The sequence below is a fragment of the Palaemon carinicauda genome, chromosome 28, assembly GCF_036898095.1.
Source record: "Palaemon carinicauda isolate YSFRI2023 chromosome 28, ASM3689809v2, whole genome shotgun sequence".
Taxonomy (NCBI): domain Eukaryota; kingdom Metazoa; phylum Arthropoda; class Malacostraca; order Decapoda; family Palaemonidae; genus Palaemon; species Palaemon carinicauda.
The window spans coordinates 55,671,711-55,687,528 of NC_090752.1; the positions used below are offsets into that span (position 1 = coordinate 55,671,711).

Here is a 15,818-nt window from a genome sequence, read left to right on the forward strand (position 1 = left end):
CTCAAGAGCTAGGGGCTTTTCGAAGGAGGCAGCCAGAGCGATTGCCAGAGCAAGGAGGACATCCACTCTCAGAGTCTATCAGTCTAAAGGGGAAGTCTTCCGAAGCTGGTACAAGGCCAATGCAGTTTCCTCATCCAGTACCACTGTAACCCAGATTGCTGACTTCCTGTTACATCTAAGGAACGTAAGATCCCTTTCAGCTCCTACGATTAAAGGTTACAGAAGTATGTTGGCAGCGGTTTTCCGCCACAGAGGCTTGGATCTTTCCACCAACAAAGATCTACAGGACCTCCTTAGGTCTTTTAAGACCTCAAAGGAACGTCGGTTGTCCACTCCAGGCTGGAATCTAGACGTGGTCCTAAGGTTCCTTATGTCATCAAGATTTGAACCTCTCCAATCAGCCTCTTTTAAGGACCTCACATTAAAAACTCTTTTCCTCGTGTGCTTGACAACAGCTAAAAGAGTAAGTGAGATCCACGCCTTCAGCAGGAACATAGTTTTCACATCTGAAACGGCTACATGTTCCTTGCAGCTCGGTTTTTTGCTAAAACGAGCTTCCTTCACGTCCTTGGCCTAAGTCGTTCGAGATCCCAAGCCTGTCCAACTTGGTGGGGGACGAACTGGAGAGAGTACTTTGCCCAGTTAGAGCTCTTAGGTACTATCTAAAAAGGTCATAACCTTTACGAGGACAATCAGAAGCCTTATGGTGTGCTATCAAGAAGCCTTCTCTTCCAAGGTCTAAGAACTCAGTTTCTTACCTATTCAGGCTCCTGATTAGGGAAGCACATTCTCATCTGAAGGAAGAAGACCTTGCTTTGCTGAAGGTAAGGACACATGAAGTGAGAGCTGTGGCTACTTCAGTGGCCCTCAATCAGAACCGTTCTCTGCAGAGTGTTATGGATGCAACCTATTGGAGAAGCAAGTCAGTGTTCGCATCATTCTATCTCAAAGATGTCCAGTCTCTTTACGAGAACTGCTACACCCTGGGACCATTCGTAGCAACGAATGCAGTAGTAGGCGGGGGCTCAGCCACTACATTCCCATAATCCCATAACCTTTTTAACCTTTCTCTTGAATACTTTTTATGGGTTGTACGGTCGGCTAAGAAGCCTTCCACATCCTTGTTGATTTGGCGGGTGGTCAATTCTTTCTTGAGAAGCGCCGAGGTTAAAGGTTGTGATGAGGTCCTTTAGTATGGGTTGCAACCCTTTATACTTCAGCACCTAAGAGTCGTTCAGCATCCTAAGAGGACCGCTACGCTCAGTAAGAAAGACGTACTTAATAAAGGCAGAGTAATGGTTCAAGTCGTCTTCCTTACCAGGTACTTATTTATTTTATGTTATTTTTGAATAACTAATAAAATAAAATACGGGATACTTAGCTTCTTTGTTAACATGTATGCTGGTCTCCACCCACCACCCTGGGTGTGAATCAGCTACATGATTATCGGGTAAGATTAATATTGAAAAATTTTATTTTCATTAGTAAAATAAATTTTTGAATATACTTACCCGATAATCATGATTTAATTGACCCACCCTTCCTCCCCATAGAGAACCAGTGGACCGAGGAAAAAATTGAGGTGGTGTTGACAAGAAGTACTGGAGTACCTGACCACAGATGGCGCTGTGGTGTTCACCCCCACCTGTATAGCGATCGCTGGCGTATCCCGACCGTAGATTTCTGTCGGCAACAGAGTTGACAGCTACATGATTATCGGGTAAGTATATTCAAAAATTTATTTTACTAATGAAAATAACATTTTAGAGATATCCTTTTTTCACCATATCATCGCTAATATATTTATGTACAGTAATTGTTTTCTTTAATTGACATAGACATGGCATAAAATCTATCTAGACTACTATATTTTCTGTGGTGTTATTTTTTCTGAAATTTCCTAGTAGTCTAGGACTTGGTCTGTGCTTTTTTAACAGATTTTTCTGGGCCTTTCTACTATTCCTTCCCCATTACTTTTTCATTATTTCGGTGTTTCAGATTTCAATCTGGTTAACAACTTCTTGACACCATCTGTGAGAAATAGCTCATTTGTACATAAACTGAGGAGATTATGTGTATTCTTCACTTTCTACTGTTGCTTGAATGTCTCTGCTACCTTTTATTTATATTTTAAAAAGCCTTTAAAACTAAACTGTAAATTAGTAGTTTTAAATATTAAACTTAGCCGGTGAATATATAATACAGTAGCTGCAACTCTGCGGCTCGACAGACAACATACTCAAAAAACTCGCGAGCGATCGCTATGCAGGTTGCGGGTGTGCCCACCAGCACCAACTGTCGGCCAGATACCACTCTTGAATGTAAACAAAACCTTCAATTCTTCTCTGTCGACGTTGACGACAATACGTACTTATACTCGCTGTAGAACCTGGAGTTTTCCCATCATCTTTGGTGAAGTACTTTATTTTGGTTTGAGCTTTCTCAGTACAGGTGTTTTTCCTCAACATAAACTCTTGAACTCTTTATTGAATCGGATTATTTGTTGATGACTTGGATTGTTTTTGGAATTTTCTTTGACTAATTCAAAATGGCTGACCCTTCTCAAGTACCTAGGTTTCGAAAGTGTAATGCTAGGGACTGTAATAGGCGTCTTCCAAAGGCTTCTCTCGACCCTCATACTGTTTGTTCCAATTGTCGGGGTAAAACCTGTCAATTGGGAGATCGGTGTGAGGAATGCGTGGGCCTTTCAGAATTCGATTTTATCGAATATGATAAGTATACACGCAGACTAGGGAGAGATAGGGTAAGGAGAAGTTCTTCTAGGTCCGTAGATTTTTCCTCTCCACATGCCCCTGAACCTAATCCTTCCCCTGTAGTGGTTGTTCCTAACCCCCCTTCTAGCACTCAGGAACCGTCGATGCAAGACATGTTACGTGCTATCCATGCCTTGGGGGAGAGGGTTGAAGCGTTAGCAAGTGACCGTAATCAACTCATGGCTGACGTGAAGGAACTTAAGTGCCACAGTGCCACGGCGGAAAGTGGGAAAGTGATTAGTGCGCAAAGTGTTGTGAACAGTGTTGCGACCGAGGGTTCGTCTGTTCGTGCCTGTCGTTCACCTAGTCCGGGACCTCTTGCAAGCTCCCAAGCCCAGGGGAGAAGCAATGTCGTACGACTTATGGGTTCGAGAGGCCTTGATCAGCGAACAGACGTTCCCTCTATGGTATCAGGCGTATCTCGTCAAGATCGCCCCTACCATAAGACGAGAGAGCCCATTTTTACCTCGTCTTCCGAAGGCGTTTCACGCAAGAAACCATGGAGCAAGGTTTCTAGGCCTTTGAAACGCAAGTCGGTCCCTTCAGGACAGGTCCAACGTCCCGGATGCAGTCATTGGGACAGTTCGGACCCGTTGCTGTCATCGGATGACTGCTCGCCGCCTAAGCAAGGCAAAGTTGTGCCGTCTCAGACGCTAACCCCGGCTGTTACCGCACCCGTTACCGTAGACCCTAAATGGGTTATACTGCAGGACATGCAGTCTAAGCTTGCGTCCCTTATGGCAGATTACAACGCAGAGAAGGTTTCCGTTGAACCTAGCCGTTTATCTCATGGAGATCCTGGCCGTCAGCCACCCAAGCGTTCTGTTGTGCGTCCTGTTGACGTTGGTGTTGCCAGTTCACGTCAACCAGTTGGGGTTGTACCACACCCGATGCGGTCTCGTGTGAACTTTCAACCTAATGTGGACGTTAAGCAACTCACTGATGCGGCTGGTGACGTTCAGGACGTTCGCCAACCATCAGAGTTGACTTTTTTTGACGCGGTGCGTCAACCTCCGCAACCTAGAGTTGTTTTGACTGCACAACCCAGGCGGTCTAAGCAGTCTCGGGTGGACGCTGTGCGTCCTCACGCACCTGTTGTTGTTGTTGACAGTTCCCAGACTGTTCAGCAGTTTCAGGACGCTGCGTCCTGCTCCGTCACTTATGCACCAGTGCGGGCGGACGCTGCGTGTCAAGCATTGCCTACCCCTGTGCTTGTTTCTCATCAGTTATCAGATGAGGAACTTTCTGATGAGGACGTTGCTGACCCTCAGCCTGAGGATCATCCTTCAGATATTGATGAGCCTAGAGCAGTTCCACCATCTATGGACTTTAAGAAAGTCATGCTCATCTTTAAAGAGTTGTTCCCTGAACACTTTGTCTCTGTGGCTCCTTGTTCGCCGCCGTCTGAGTTTGTTTTAGGGGTTCCTGCTGCCATGCCAGCCTTTACAAAACTCGTTCTCTCTCGCTCATCCAAGAGAGCTTTACGGCTGTTAGGCGATTGGTTAGAAACCAAGAGGAGTTTAGGGAAGACTTCCTTTGCCTTTCCACCAACTAAACTCTCGTCTAGATCGAGCGTCTGGTATGCCACGGGAGAAGTTCTCGGCTTGGGAGTTCCTGCCTCTGCCCAGGGCGACTTCTCAAGTCTTGTAGACTCTCCCCGCCGCCTAGCCATGAGACGCTCGAAGATTAGTTGGTCATCCTCAGACCTGGACCATCTACTTAAGGGCATCTTTAGGGCTTTTGAAGTTTTTAACTTCCTTGACTGGTGTTTGGGAGCCCTGAGTAGGAAAATCTCATCAGCCGATAGAGATGTTTCCTTACTCATCATGTCCTGCATGGATAAGGCCATCCGCGATGGATCCAACGAGCTCTCCGCCTCGTTTACGTCAGGAGTCCTAAAGAAACGAGAGTCTCTGTGCTCTTTTCTGTCAGCAGGAGTGACGCCCTGTCAACGATCTGAGCTACTCTTTGCCCCTTTATCTAAGTTCTTGTTTCCTGAACTTTTGGTTAAAGAAATTTCGTTGTCCCTTGTGCAGAAGGACACCCATGACTTGGTTGCGTCCTCGGCTCGCAAAGGGACCCCTTCGTCTGCCTTGTCTGCTAGACCTAGGATAGACACGCCAGCGTCCAGGTTTATTCCGCCCTTTCGTGGCAGAGCCCCCAGCAGGGGAAGTACTCGTGCCGAAGGAAAGAGAGGAAAGAGGAAAGGAACCAAGTCCTCGCGAGGCAGAGTCTGACTGCCCGCAGCTTCAGACAGCAGTAGGTGCCAGACTCAAGAACTTCTGGCAAGCCTGGGAGAAGAGAGGCGCAGATCAACAGTCTGTGAGGTTGCTCAGAGAGGGGTACAAAATCCCATTTGTACGCAAACCTCCTCTAGCGACGTCCCCCATCGATCTCTCTCCCAGGTACCGAGAGGAAGCAAAGAGACAAGCCCTGAAATTAGAAGTGTCTCTTTTGCTAGAAAAGGGAGCGGTGGTCAAAGTCTCGGACCTTCAATCACCGGGCTTTTACAACCGTCTCTTCCTAGTACCAAAGAAGACAGGAGGTTGGAGACCGGTGCTAGACGTCAGTGCTCTGAATGTCTTTGTCACAAAGACAAAATTCACCATGGAGACCACGAAGTCAGTTTTAGCAGCGGTCAGAAAGGGAGACTGGATGGTCTCTCTAGACCTAAGAGACGCTTATTTCCACATCCCCATTCACTCAGATTCCCAACCTTTTCTGAGATTTGTGTTCGACAATGTGGTGTACCAGTTTCGGGCCCTGTGCTTTGGCCTAAGTCCTGCTCCTCTCGTGTTTACGAGGCTTATGAGGAATGTGGCAAAATTCCTTCATTTATCGGGTATCCGAGCCTCCCTTTATTTGGACGACTGGCTTCTCAGAGCCTCGTCCAGTCATCGCTGTCTGAAGGATCTCAATTGGACTTTAGATCTGACCAAGGAATTGGGACTTCTGGTCAACTTGGAAAAGTCCCAGCTGATCCCATCCCAAACTATTCTGTATTTAGGGATGGAGATTTGCAGTCCAGTTTTTCGGGCTTTTCCGTCGGCCCCCAGAATAGATCAAGCCCTGCTCGTAATCCAAAAGATGTTGAAGAGAGAACGTTGCTCAGTCAGGAATTGGATGAGTCTGATAGGAACTCTATCATCCCTGGAGCAGTTTGTCTCGCTAGGAAGGCTACACCTCCGACCTCTACAATTCCATCTAGCTTTGCACTGGAAAAAGGACAAGACGCTAGAGGCGGTCTCGATCCCGATTTCCGAAAAAGTAAAGACTTGCCTGAATTGGTGGAAAGACAATATCAGTCTACGAGAGGGACTTCCCCTAGCAGTTCAGAAACCAAACCACGTCCTCTTCTCAGACGCATCGGATTTGGGTTGGGGTGCGACACTGGACGGTCGGGAATGCTCAGGTCTGTGGACCTCAAGTCAGAGGAGCATGCATATCAACGGCAAGGAGCTTTTGGCAGTTCACCTGGCCTTGATAAGCTTCGAGAGTCTCCTTCTAGACAAAGTGGTGGAGGTCAACTCGGACAACACCACAGCCTTGGCGTACATTTCCAAACAAGGAGGTACCCACTCTCTGACACTGTACGAGATCGCAAGGGACCTGCTCATCTGGTCAAGAGATCGAGGCATATCCCTAGTGACGAGGTTTATCCAGGGCGACTTGAACGTTCTAGCAGACTGTCTCAGTCGGAAAGGTCAGGTAATTCCAACCGAATGGACCCTCCACAAGGATGTGTGCAAGAGGCTTTGGGCGACTTGGGGTCAACCCACCATAGACCTATTTGCAACCTCGATGACCAAGAGGCTTCCAATCTATTGCTCTCCAGTCCCAGACCCAGCAGCAATACATATAGATGCCTTTCTCCTAGACTGGTCTCACCTAGACCTTTACGCATTCCCACCATTCAAGATTGTCAACAAGGTACTGCAGAAGTTCGCCTCTCACGAAGGGACAAGGTTGACGTTAGTTGCTCCCCTCTGGCCCGCGAGAGAATGGTTCACCGAGGTACTTCGATGGCTGGTAGACTTCCCAAGAAGTCTTCCTCTAAGAGTAGACCTATTACGTCAGCCACACGTAAAGAAGGTACACCAAAGCCTCCACGCTCTTCGTCTGACTGCCTTCAGACTATCGAAAGACTCTCGAGAGCTAGAGGCTTTTCGAAGGAGGCAGCCAGTGCGATTGCAAGAGCGAGGAGAGCTTCTACCATTAGAGTTTACCAATCGAAGTGGGAAATCTTCCGAGACTGGTGCAAGTCAGTATCTGTATCCTCGTCCAGTACCTCTGTAGCCCAAATCGCGGACTTTCTCTTATACCTGAGAAGAGTTCGCTCCCTTTCAGCTCCCACGATCAAGGGCTACAGGAGCATGTTGGGTTCGGTCTTCCGGCATAGAGGCTTAGATCTTTCCAACAATAAAGATCTACAAGATCTCCTTAAGTCTTTTGAGACCTCTAAGGAACGTCGTTTGGCTACACCTGGATGGAATTTAGACGTGGTCCTAAGATTCCTCATGTCAGACAGGTTCGAGCCTTTACATTCAGCCTCCCTGAAGGATCTCACTCTTAAGACTCTTTTCCTGGTGTGCTTGGCCTCAGCTAAAAGAGTCAGTGAGCTTCATGCCTTCAGCAAGAACATCGGTTTTTCGACAGAAAAAGCCTCTTGTTCTCTTCAACTTGGTTTCCTAGCCAAGAATGAACTGCCTTCTCGTCCTTGGCCTAAATCTTTTGATATTCCTAGCCTATCAAAGATCGTGGGCAACGAGTTAGAAAGAGCATTATGCCCCGTTAGAGCTCTTAAGTTCTATTTAGCTCGTACTAAGCCTTTAAGAGGTAAATCTGAAGCGTTATGGTGTTCGGTTAAGAAACCATCCTTACCTATGTCAAAGAATGCTTTGTCATATTTTATCAGATTGTTAATACGAGAAGCTCATTCACACTTGAGTGAGGAAGACCGATCTTTGCTTAAGGTTAAGACGCACGAAATTAGAGCTATAGCTACTTCCGTGGCCTTTAAGCAAAATAGATCTCTGCAAAGTATCATGGATGCGACCTTTTGGAGAAGCAAGTCAGTGTTCGCGTCATTTTACTTGAAAGATGTCCAGACTCTTTACGAGGACTGCTACACACTGGGTCCATTCGTAGCAGCGAGTGCAGTAGTGGGTGAGGGCTCAACCACTACACTTCCCTAATTCCATATCCTTTTAATCTGTCTCTTGAAATGTTTTTAATATTGTTTTTTGGGTTGTACGGAAGGCTAAGAAGCCTTTCGCATCCTGGTTGATTTGGCGGGTGGTCAAAGTCATTTCTTGAGAGCGCCCAGATTAGGGGTTTGATGAGGTCCTGTTGTATGGGTTGCAGCCCTTGATACTTCAGCTCCTGGGAGTCTGTCAGCATCCTAAGAGTATCGCTGGGCTCCGTGAGGAAGACAGACTTACAAGGCAGAGTAATCGTCTAAGTCGACTTCCTTACCAGGTACAGTGATACCTCGGTAGTCGAACGACTCTATACTCGAACAATTCGGAGTTCGACCAAAATTTTCGAGAAATTTTTGCTGCGGTGCTCGACCAAAAATTCGGTACTCGACCAGCCGAACACGTGACGACCGCATGGGCTTTGTGATGATCGCGCCATCTCGGCCACTCTCACTTGTTCGGGAAGCATCAGTTCTCTCGAGAGCGTCACTCAGACAACGCGCGATCAGCATTCGTTGTGATTTAGTGATTTTCAGTGCTTTTAATTGCTTTTTTAGCTTTCATAATGAGTCCCAAGAAAGTAATGAGTGTTAAGGGGAAGGAGAAGAGGAAAACAGTGCGAACAACGATCGAGTTGAAGAAGGAAATTATAGCGAAATATGAGAATGGTGTACGAGTGTCCGATTTAGCGGTAGAATACGGAATGGCGAAGTCGACCATTTCTACGTTTTTAAAGCATAAAGAAATGATTAAGAAGGCGAATGTTGCAACGGGAGTTACGGCGGTAACTAAGCAAAGGCCACAAGTGATTGAGGAGATGGAAAAGTTGCTTTTAATATTTATTAAAGAAAAACAGTTGGCCGGGGAAAGTGTTAGTGAAGCGTTCATTTGTGAAAAAGCGTTGCATATCTATGAAGAATTAGTGAAGAAAAGTCCGAGTACCAGTGAAAGTGATTCATTTACATTTAAAGCGAGCAGGGGTTGGTTTGAAAAGTTTCGTAATAGAACAGGTATTCATCGTGTTACTAGGCATGGGGAGGCAGCTAGTTCGGATCAAATTGCAGCCGATAAATACGTGGGGGAATTCGATCGGTACATAAATGAACAAAATTTGATCGCACAACAAGTCTTTAATTGTGATGAGACTGGGTTATTTTGGAAGAAAATGCCAGCCAATACGTACATTACCAAGGACGAGACGAAGATGCCAGGTCACAAGCCAATGAAAGATAGGCTAACATTGTTGCTGTGTGCAAATGCAAGTGGCGATTGCAAGATCAAACCCTTGTTAGTGTACCACTCGGACAACCCCCGGGTGTTCAAACGAAATAATATTTGTAAAAGTGCACTACCAGTTATGTGGCGCTCGAACACTAAATCTTGGGTCACAAGACAATTCTTTACTGAGTGGATAAACGAAGTGTTTGCCCCCCAGGTTAAGGCTTACCTCATTGAAAAGAGCTTGCCAATGAAATGTCTTCTGGTTATGGACAATGCTCCTGCACATCCTCCAGGTCTCGAGGATGACTTGAAAGAAGAATACAGCTTTATCAAAATCAAATTCTTGCCCCCCAATACTACTCCCATACTCCAGCCCATGGACCAACAGGTCATTTCAAACTTCAAAAAACTCTATACCAAGGCCCTTTTCAGAAAGTGTTTTGAAGTGACCAGTGACACGAAGTTGACCCTAAAGGAATTCTGGAAGGAACACTTCAGCATCCTCAACTCTGTTAACATGATTGACCAAGCTTGGCGAGGTGTGACCTATAGGACATTGAACTCTGCCTGGCGTAAGCTGTGGCCATCATGTGTCACAGAGAGGGAGTTTGAAGGTTTCCAACCAGAGGCGGGTCCAAGCACTGCTACCCCTGTAATTTCTGATGACACTGATGTCGTTGAGGAAATTGTTGTCATGGGCAGGAGTTTGGGGCTTGAGGTCGACAAGGATGATATTGATGAGCTTGTAGAAAGCCATTCTACCGAGTTGACTGTGGAGGAATTGTTGCACCTGCAACAACAACAGCAGCAGGATCTGATTGTGGAGCAGGAATCTTCAGAAGAGGATGAGGTAAGGGAGGATGTTCCAAGTTCTCTCATCAATGAAATTTGTTCCAAGTGGGCAGATGTGCAGGCTTTTGCTGAAAAATACCACCCAGAAATTGCAGTAGCAAACCGGGCAGTGCATATGTTTAATGATAGTGTCATGTATCATTTTCGAAGAATACTGCAGAGGAGGAAGAAACAATTAACAATAGACCAGTTTTTCACAAAAGAAAAGAAAGCTGCTACATCAAAGCCTGTTTCTCCTCCAAAGAAGAGACAAAGAAGAGAAGAAACCCCTGAAATAGATCTGCCCACCCTTTCATTGGAGAGAGAAACAACTCCTGAAGGAGAACTACCCCGCCACATCATGGAAGGGGACTCTCCTTCCAAGCAGTAACCTCCCCCTTCCATCCTCTCCACATCCATCCCTGTATGCCATCGAACCGCTGCTCAAAGGTATGTTCACTACAGTACAGAAAATGGTTTAAAATTGTTTTATTTTAGTACAGTAAATGGTTTAAAATTGTTTTATAGGATTTTCTGACCAATTTCATACACATTTAGATAATTATTGTTGTTTAGGTACACGTTTTATTAATATTTTGGGCCTGTTCGAGTGCTTGGGAACGGAATAGAATATATACCATTATTTCTTATGGGGAAAAAAAATTCGGTACTCGAACAAATCGGAGGTCGAACACGGATCTCGAACGGATTATGGTCGAGTACCGAGGTATCACTGTACCTATTTATTTTGGTTTTGTTATATTGATAACTGTCAAAATGAAAAAACTCTTAGCTTATACGCTGTAAACATATGAACTCTGGTCTCTATCCACCTCCTTGGGTGTGAATCAGCTATTATATATTCACCGGCTAAGTTTAATATTTAAAAATGATATTTTAATTATAAAATAAATTTTTGAATATACTTACCCGGTGAATATATAAATTAAATGACCCTCCCTTCCTCCCCAATAGAGACGCAGCGGAACGAGAAGAATTGAAGGTTTTGTTTACATTCGAGAGTGGTATCTGGCCGACAGTTGGCGCTGGTGGGCACACCCGCAACCTGCATAGCGATCGCTCGCGAGTTTTTTGAGTATGTTGTCTGTCGAGCCGCAGAGTTGCAGCTATTATATATTCACCGGGTAAGTATATTCAAAAATTTATTTTATAATTAAAATATCATTTTACTGACAAGTATAAGAGCCATTTTACTGTGTAATGGAACAAAACTTTATGACAAATTTTTTTATTGCTATTGGTTTTAAATTCCTTTTTTTAATTCAGTAGCAATCCATACTTTTGGAGAACATTACATAAATCTGAAAACATTTATAAACATAAGTTAACAAATTCAATTATTATAAGGAGATTTCTACCGGGAGTTATTGGATCCTCTCTCTGGTTATGGCTCATTTTGTCCTTGCCTACACATACACTGAATAGTCTGGCATATTCTTCATTTTCCTCTGTCCTCATACACCTGACAACACTATGATTACCAAACAGTTCTTCTTTGCTCAAGGGACTAACTACCATGTAATAGTTCAGTGGCTACTTTCCTCTTGGTAAGGGTAGAAGAGACTCTAGCTATGGTAAGCAGCTCTTCTTGGAGGACACTCCAAAATTAAATTATTATTCTCTAGTCTTGGGTAGTGCCATAACCAATGTACCATGGCCTTCCACTGTCTTGGATTAGAGTTCTCTTGGTTGGGGGTACACTCAGGCATGCTGTTTTATCTTATTTTTCTTCCTCTTGTTTTTTGAAGATTTTATTGTTATATGTGAAGGATCTAATATAATGTTGTTACTGTTCTTTAAATATTTTATTTTGATTGATTATTCTTCTCTTGTAGTTGATTTCCTCGTTTCTTTTCCTCACTTGGCTATTTTTCCTTGTTGGAGCCCTTGGGCTTATAGCATCTTTCTTTTCCAACTACGCTTATAGCCTAGCTTGGAATAATGATGATAATAGCGCTGTTCATTATGAAATTTGTCCAGTCTGTATATTAATTACACTTTATCTAACAGGGAGAAAAACGTGTAAACTCTGTCACCTACCCTGTCGCCATGTGGGATTTGAAGCACTGCGATCCAAAAAGGTGCTCTGGCAGAAAATTAGCTCGCCTTGGTTTAGTGTCAAATCTCTCGTTAGGTCAGAGATTTGGTGGGTTGGTACTCACTCCAGTTGGAAAAAAGGTAAGTACCTTAACTATAAGAACATAATTTTAGACACAATACCTTGAAACATAGTTGCATCACCTTGCATGACATTTAATTGAAGTACTATTTTTTATGAATAGAACTTACCTGGCAGTTATATATATATAGCTGAGTCTCCGACTGCGGCAGAATTTAATCGAAAATCGCGGCAACCGCCTTGTGGTGGTTGTGTGGTTAGATGGTTAACAACCCTTACAGGGTGGTACTGTACTTAGAATCATTCCCGTTTTCTGTTCCTCAGATTATCTCTGCCGGCCGGATCGACAACATCGTTGGTCCGCCTTTCAGAGTTTTTTCGGATTGCTTTCCCTTCATCGCCTTTTTGGACTTTTTGGTGAAGTACACTGTGTTGGAATTTGGCAATCGTGTTGTTTTTTGTTTTTTTGTCTTTTTTCCTTTATTATCATGAGTGAGAAAATTCATTATCGTATTTGTGGGAATGATATTTGCAAGGTGAGGTTGCCGAAAGTTTCGGTTGACCCTCACATTATCTGTATGGGTTGCAGGGGGTTTGAATGTGCTTTAGATAATAAGTGCAAGGAATGCGAGGTTTTAAGTGATGATGATTGGTTAGCTATGAAGCGCTATGTGCGCAAACTTGAGATTGATAGAGTTAGTAGAGCTAAATCAAAGTTAAAGTCTGCTAGTGAGCCTAGCTTAGATTTATCTATTGACCCTTTGCTTGTAACCCCTTTGGAAGGTATTCCTTCCCCAAATGTAGTGACTCCTGCCCCTTCTACAGGATCTGTGCCTACGGATGACCCTGGGTATGCTAAATTAGCTGCTGAATTGGAGGCCATTAAAGCACAGTTGGAGGCCTTTAAAGGTAAGGGTGTAGGTGAAATTAGTGCTTGTGAAAGTGCAGTGGAGGTGGCGACTGATCGAATCTGTCATACCCCTAGGTCTAGACCTCTACCAAGCTCCCAGGACCAAGGGAGAAGGTACGTCGAAAGCCGAAAGGGGGTGAGAGGTGCTTATCCTCGGTCAGTCGTCGCCTCAGACAGTCCTGTTGCGATCTCCCAGGCTGCTCTTGACCGCCGTAGGAAAGGCGTCGGATACGTTTGTGTCTTCGCCTGATCGTTCTCCCAGACGTAATTGGCGTTACAAATCAAGACCAATGAAGAGAGGGTGGAACCGGGACGTGCAGTCTCGCTCTCCCTCTCCCGGTTCGAGTAGCCGAGATCCTGATCCTTCGGAAGACGATTTCGATGTTGTTCCTGTTAAAAGGGCGAAACAGAGAGTCCTTAGCCCAGTTAATCCTGCTAGACTCCCTACTTCTTCTGCCAGCGCTCCCAGTCAAGCCGTACGACGACTGCCGTCTTCGGCACCGCGATAGCCAGCGGAGGTTGCTAAAGCTTTCATGGTTGTTATGCAGGAACAACTTTCATCGTTAGTTGAAGCTTTCAGCCACCCTTCTCAGTCCGTCAGACGTAAGGATGTCTCTTTGCCTGTTAAGAGATCTTCTTCTAAGAGAGATTTTAGTATCTCTCCCAAGAAACCTCTGCGCACTTCGTCGGCCGTACGACAACGCACACCCTCTTCATCTGCACGCTGCCAGGAATTTCCTTCCCCCCTCTCCCGGCGCCAGGACGATACTGCCTCTCGTTCTCGGCGCCGTGACGATGCCGTTTCTCTTTCGAAACGCCAGGACGTTACTGCCTCGTTTCTTAGGAAACAGGATGAATGCAGTCTGCATTTTCAAGGCGAAGGCAGCCTGCATCTTCAGGACACTTCCGTTTCTCGTCATCGTGACGATACTGCTTCTCGTCATCGTGACGATACCGCTTCTCGTCATCGTGACGATACCGCTTCTCGCTGACTGGATGTTAGCGGCGCTCGGCGCCAGGATTCAAACAGCTCTCGCTGCCAGACTGCTGGCAGCCCAACTCTTCGGGATGTTATCCTTGAGCAGGACCTCGAAGATATTTCGGAAGAGGAAGAAAAAGCTGCCGACTCTTCTAGTGATTACAAGGTTCTTTCTCGCTCTCTTTTGAAACTTTATGGGGAGGAATTTCAACCTTCGGCCCCTCGTTCTCCTCAGTCTCAATTTACCAGGAAGAAAGCTACTAAGTCTTCGGCCTTCATCAAAATGAAACTTTCAATTTCGGCCAGGAAAGTTCTCGCTAAAGTGGATGATTGGATGAAGGAACGGAGACAAGCTGTCAAGACCACCTTTTCTTTTCCACCGTCTCGGCTCGCTTCCAAGGCCGGTATGTGGTATGAGACAGGGGAACCTTTGGGGTTAGGAGTGCCTGCCTCCTCCCAAGGTGACTTCTCGGCTCTTGTGGACTCGGCAAGAAGGCATGCTTTAAACTCTGCCAAGGTGATGTGGTCCATGTCGGAGCTTGATCACCTCGTCAAGGGAATTTTCAGGGTTTTCGAGGTTTTCAGCTTCCTGGACTGGTCTCTCGGGACTCTGGCCAGGAAGTCTGAACTCCTGGAGGACACGAAGGACCTGACGAGTATCATGTCCTGCATGGACAAAGCTCTAAGGGATGGAGCTAATGAATTGGCTTCCGTTTTCTCAGCAGGGGTCTTAAAGAAGAGGGCCCTTTTGTGCTCCTTCACCTCTAGATCTGTGACTGTTGCCCAGAAGTCGGAGCTGCTTTATGCCCCTTTTTCTCGTCATCTTTTTCCTGAAGCTCTGGTCAGAGATATCTCCCTTTCTCTGGCTCAGAAGGCTACTCAGGACCTTTTGTCTCGGTCGGCTAGAAAGACCTTACCTGTTGCTTTAGGGGGAGAAGACAAGAGTCAGGGCCAAGGACCAGCAGGGGTGCGTTTAGGCCCCGGTCCAAAAAATGAGATGGAAGTCCTCCAGACACCAGTAGGGGCAAGACTGTCTCGTTTTTGGCAGTCTTGGAAAAGGAGAGGGGCGGACACCTGGTCCCTCTCAGTCGTCAAGGAAGGTTACAAGATCCCCTTTTTAAAGAAACCACCTCTCTCAGACTCTCCCCTAGCCTTAGTGGCTCAGTACACCGACGCGGGGAAACGAGAGGCTCTTCTGGAGCTAGTCGACCAAATGTTGGTCAAGGGAGCTATAGAGCCGGTTCAAGACCTCGCCTCCCCAGGCTTTTACAATCGCCTGTTTCTGGTTCCCAAGAACTCGGGTGGATGGAGACCAGTCCTAGATGTCAGCTCTCTGAACGCCTTCGTGGAGAAAACAAAGTTCTCCATGGAGACGACTCAGTCAGTGCTGGCTGCAGTTCGTCCAGAAGACTGGATGGTTTCTCTCGACCTGCAGGACGCTTATTTTCACGTCCCCATTCATCCGTCTTCGAGGAGATATCTGAGGTTTGTGTTCCAGGGCAAGTGCTTCCAGTTCAGGGCACTTTGCTTCGGTCTCAGCACAGCTCCCCAAGTTTTCACCAGACTAATGGCGAATGTGGCAGGCTGGTTACACCAGGAGGGGATAAGGGTCTCCTTCTATCTAGACGACTGGCTGATCCGGTCACAGTCGAAAGAGAAATGTCTGGAGGACCTAATGAAGACTTATACGATGACTCAGGACCTGGGACTCATCGTCAACTGGGGGAAGTCTCAGATCGAGCCGAATCAGACTATTCTCTATTTG

The 15,818-nt window shown here is 45.9% G+C and overlaps 1 protein-coding gene across 1 annotated transcript in view; it reads left to right on the plus strand.

Annotated features, from left to right (window-relative positions):
- The window catches only part of LOC137621818 (18S rRNA aminocarboxypropyltransferase), a 48,813-nt gene that overhangs the window by 15,857 nt on the left and 17,138 nt on the right, over positions 1-15,818 (plus strand). The window contains exon 4 of the mRNA XM_068352324.1: positions 12,056-12,223. Coding sequence (XP_068208425.1) covers positions 12,056-12,223 — 168 coding nt within the window. The remainder of the gene's footprint in view (positions 1-12,055; positions 12,224-15,818) is intronic.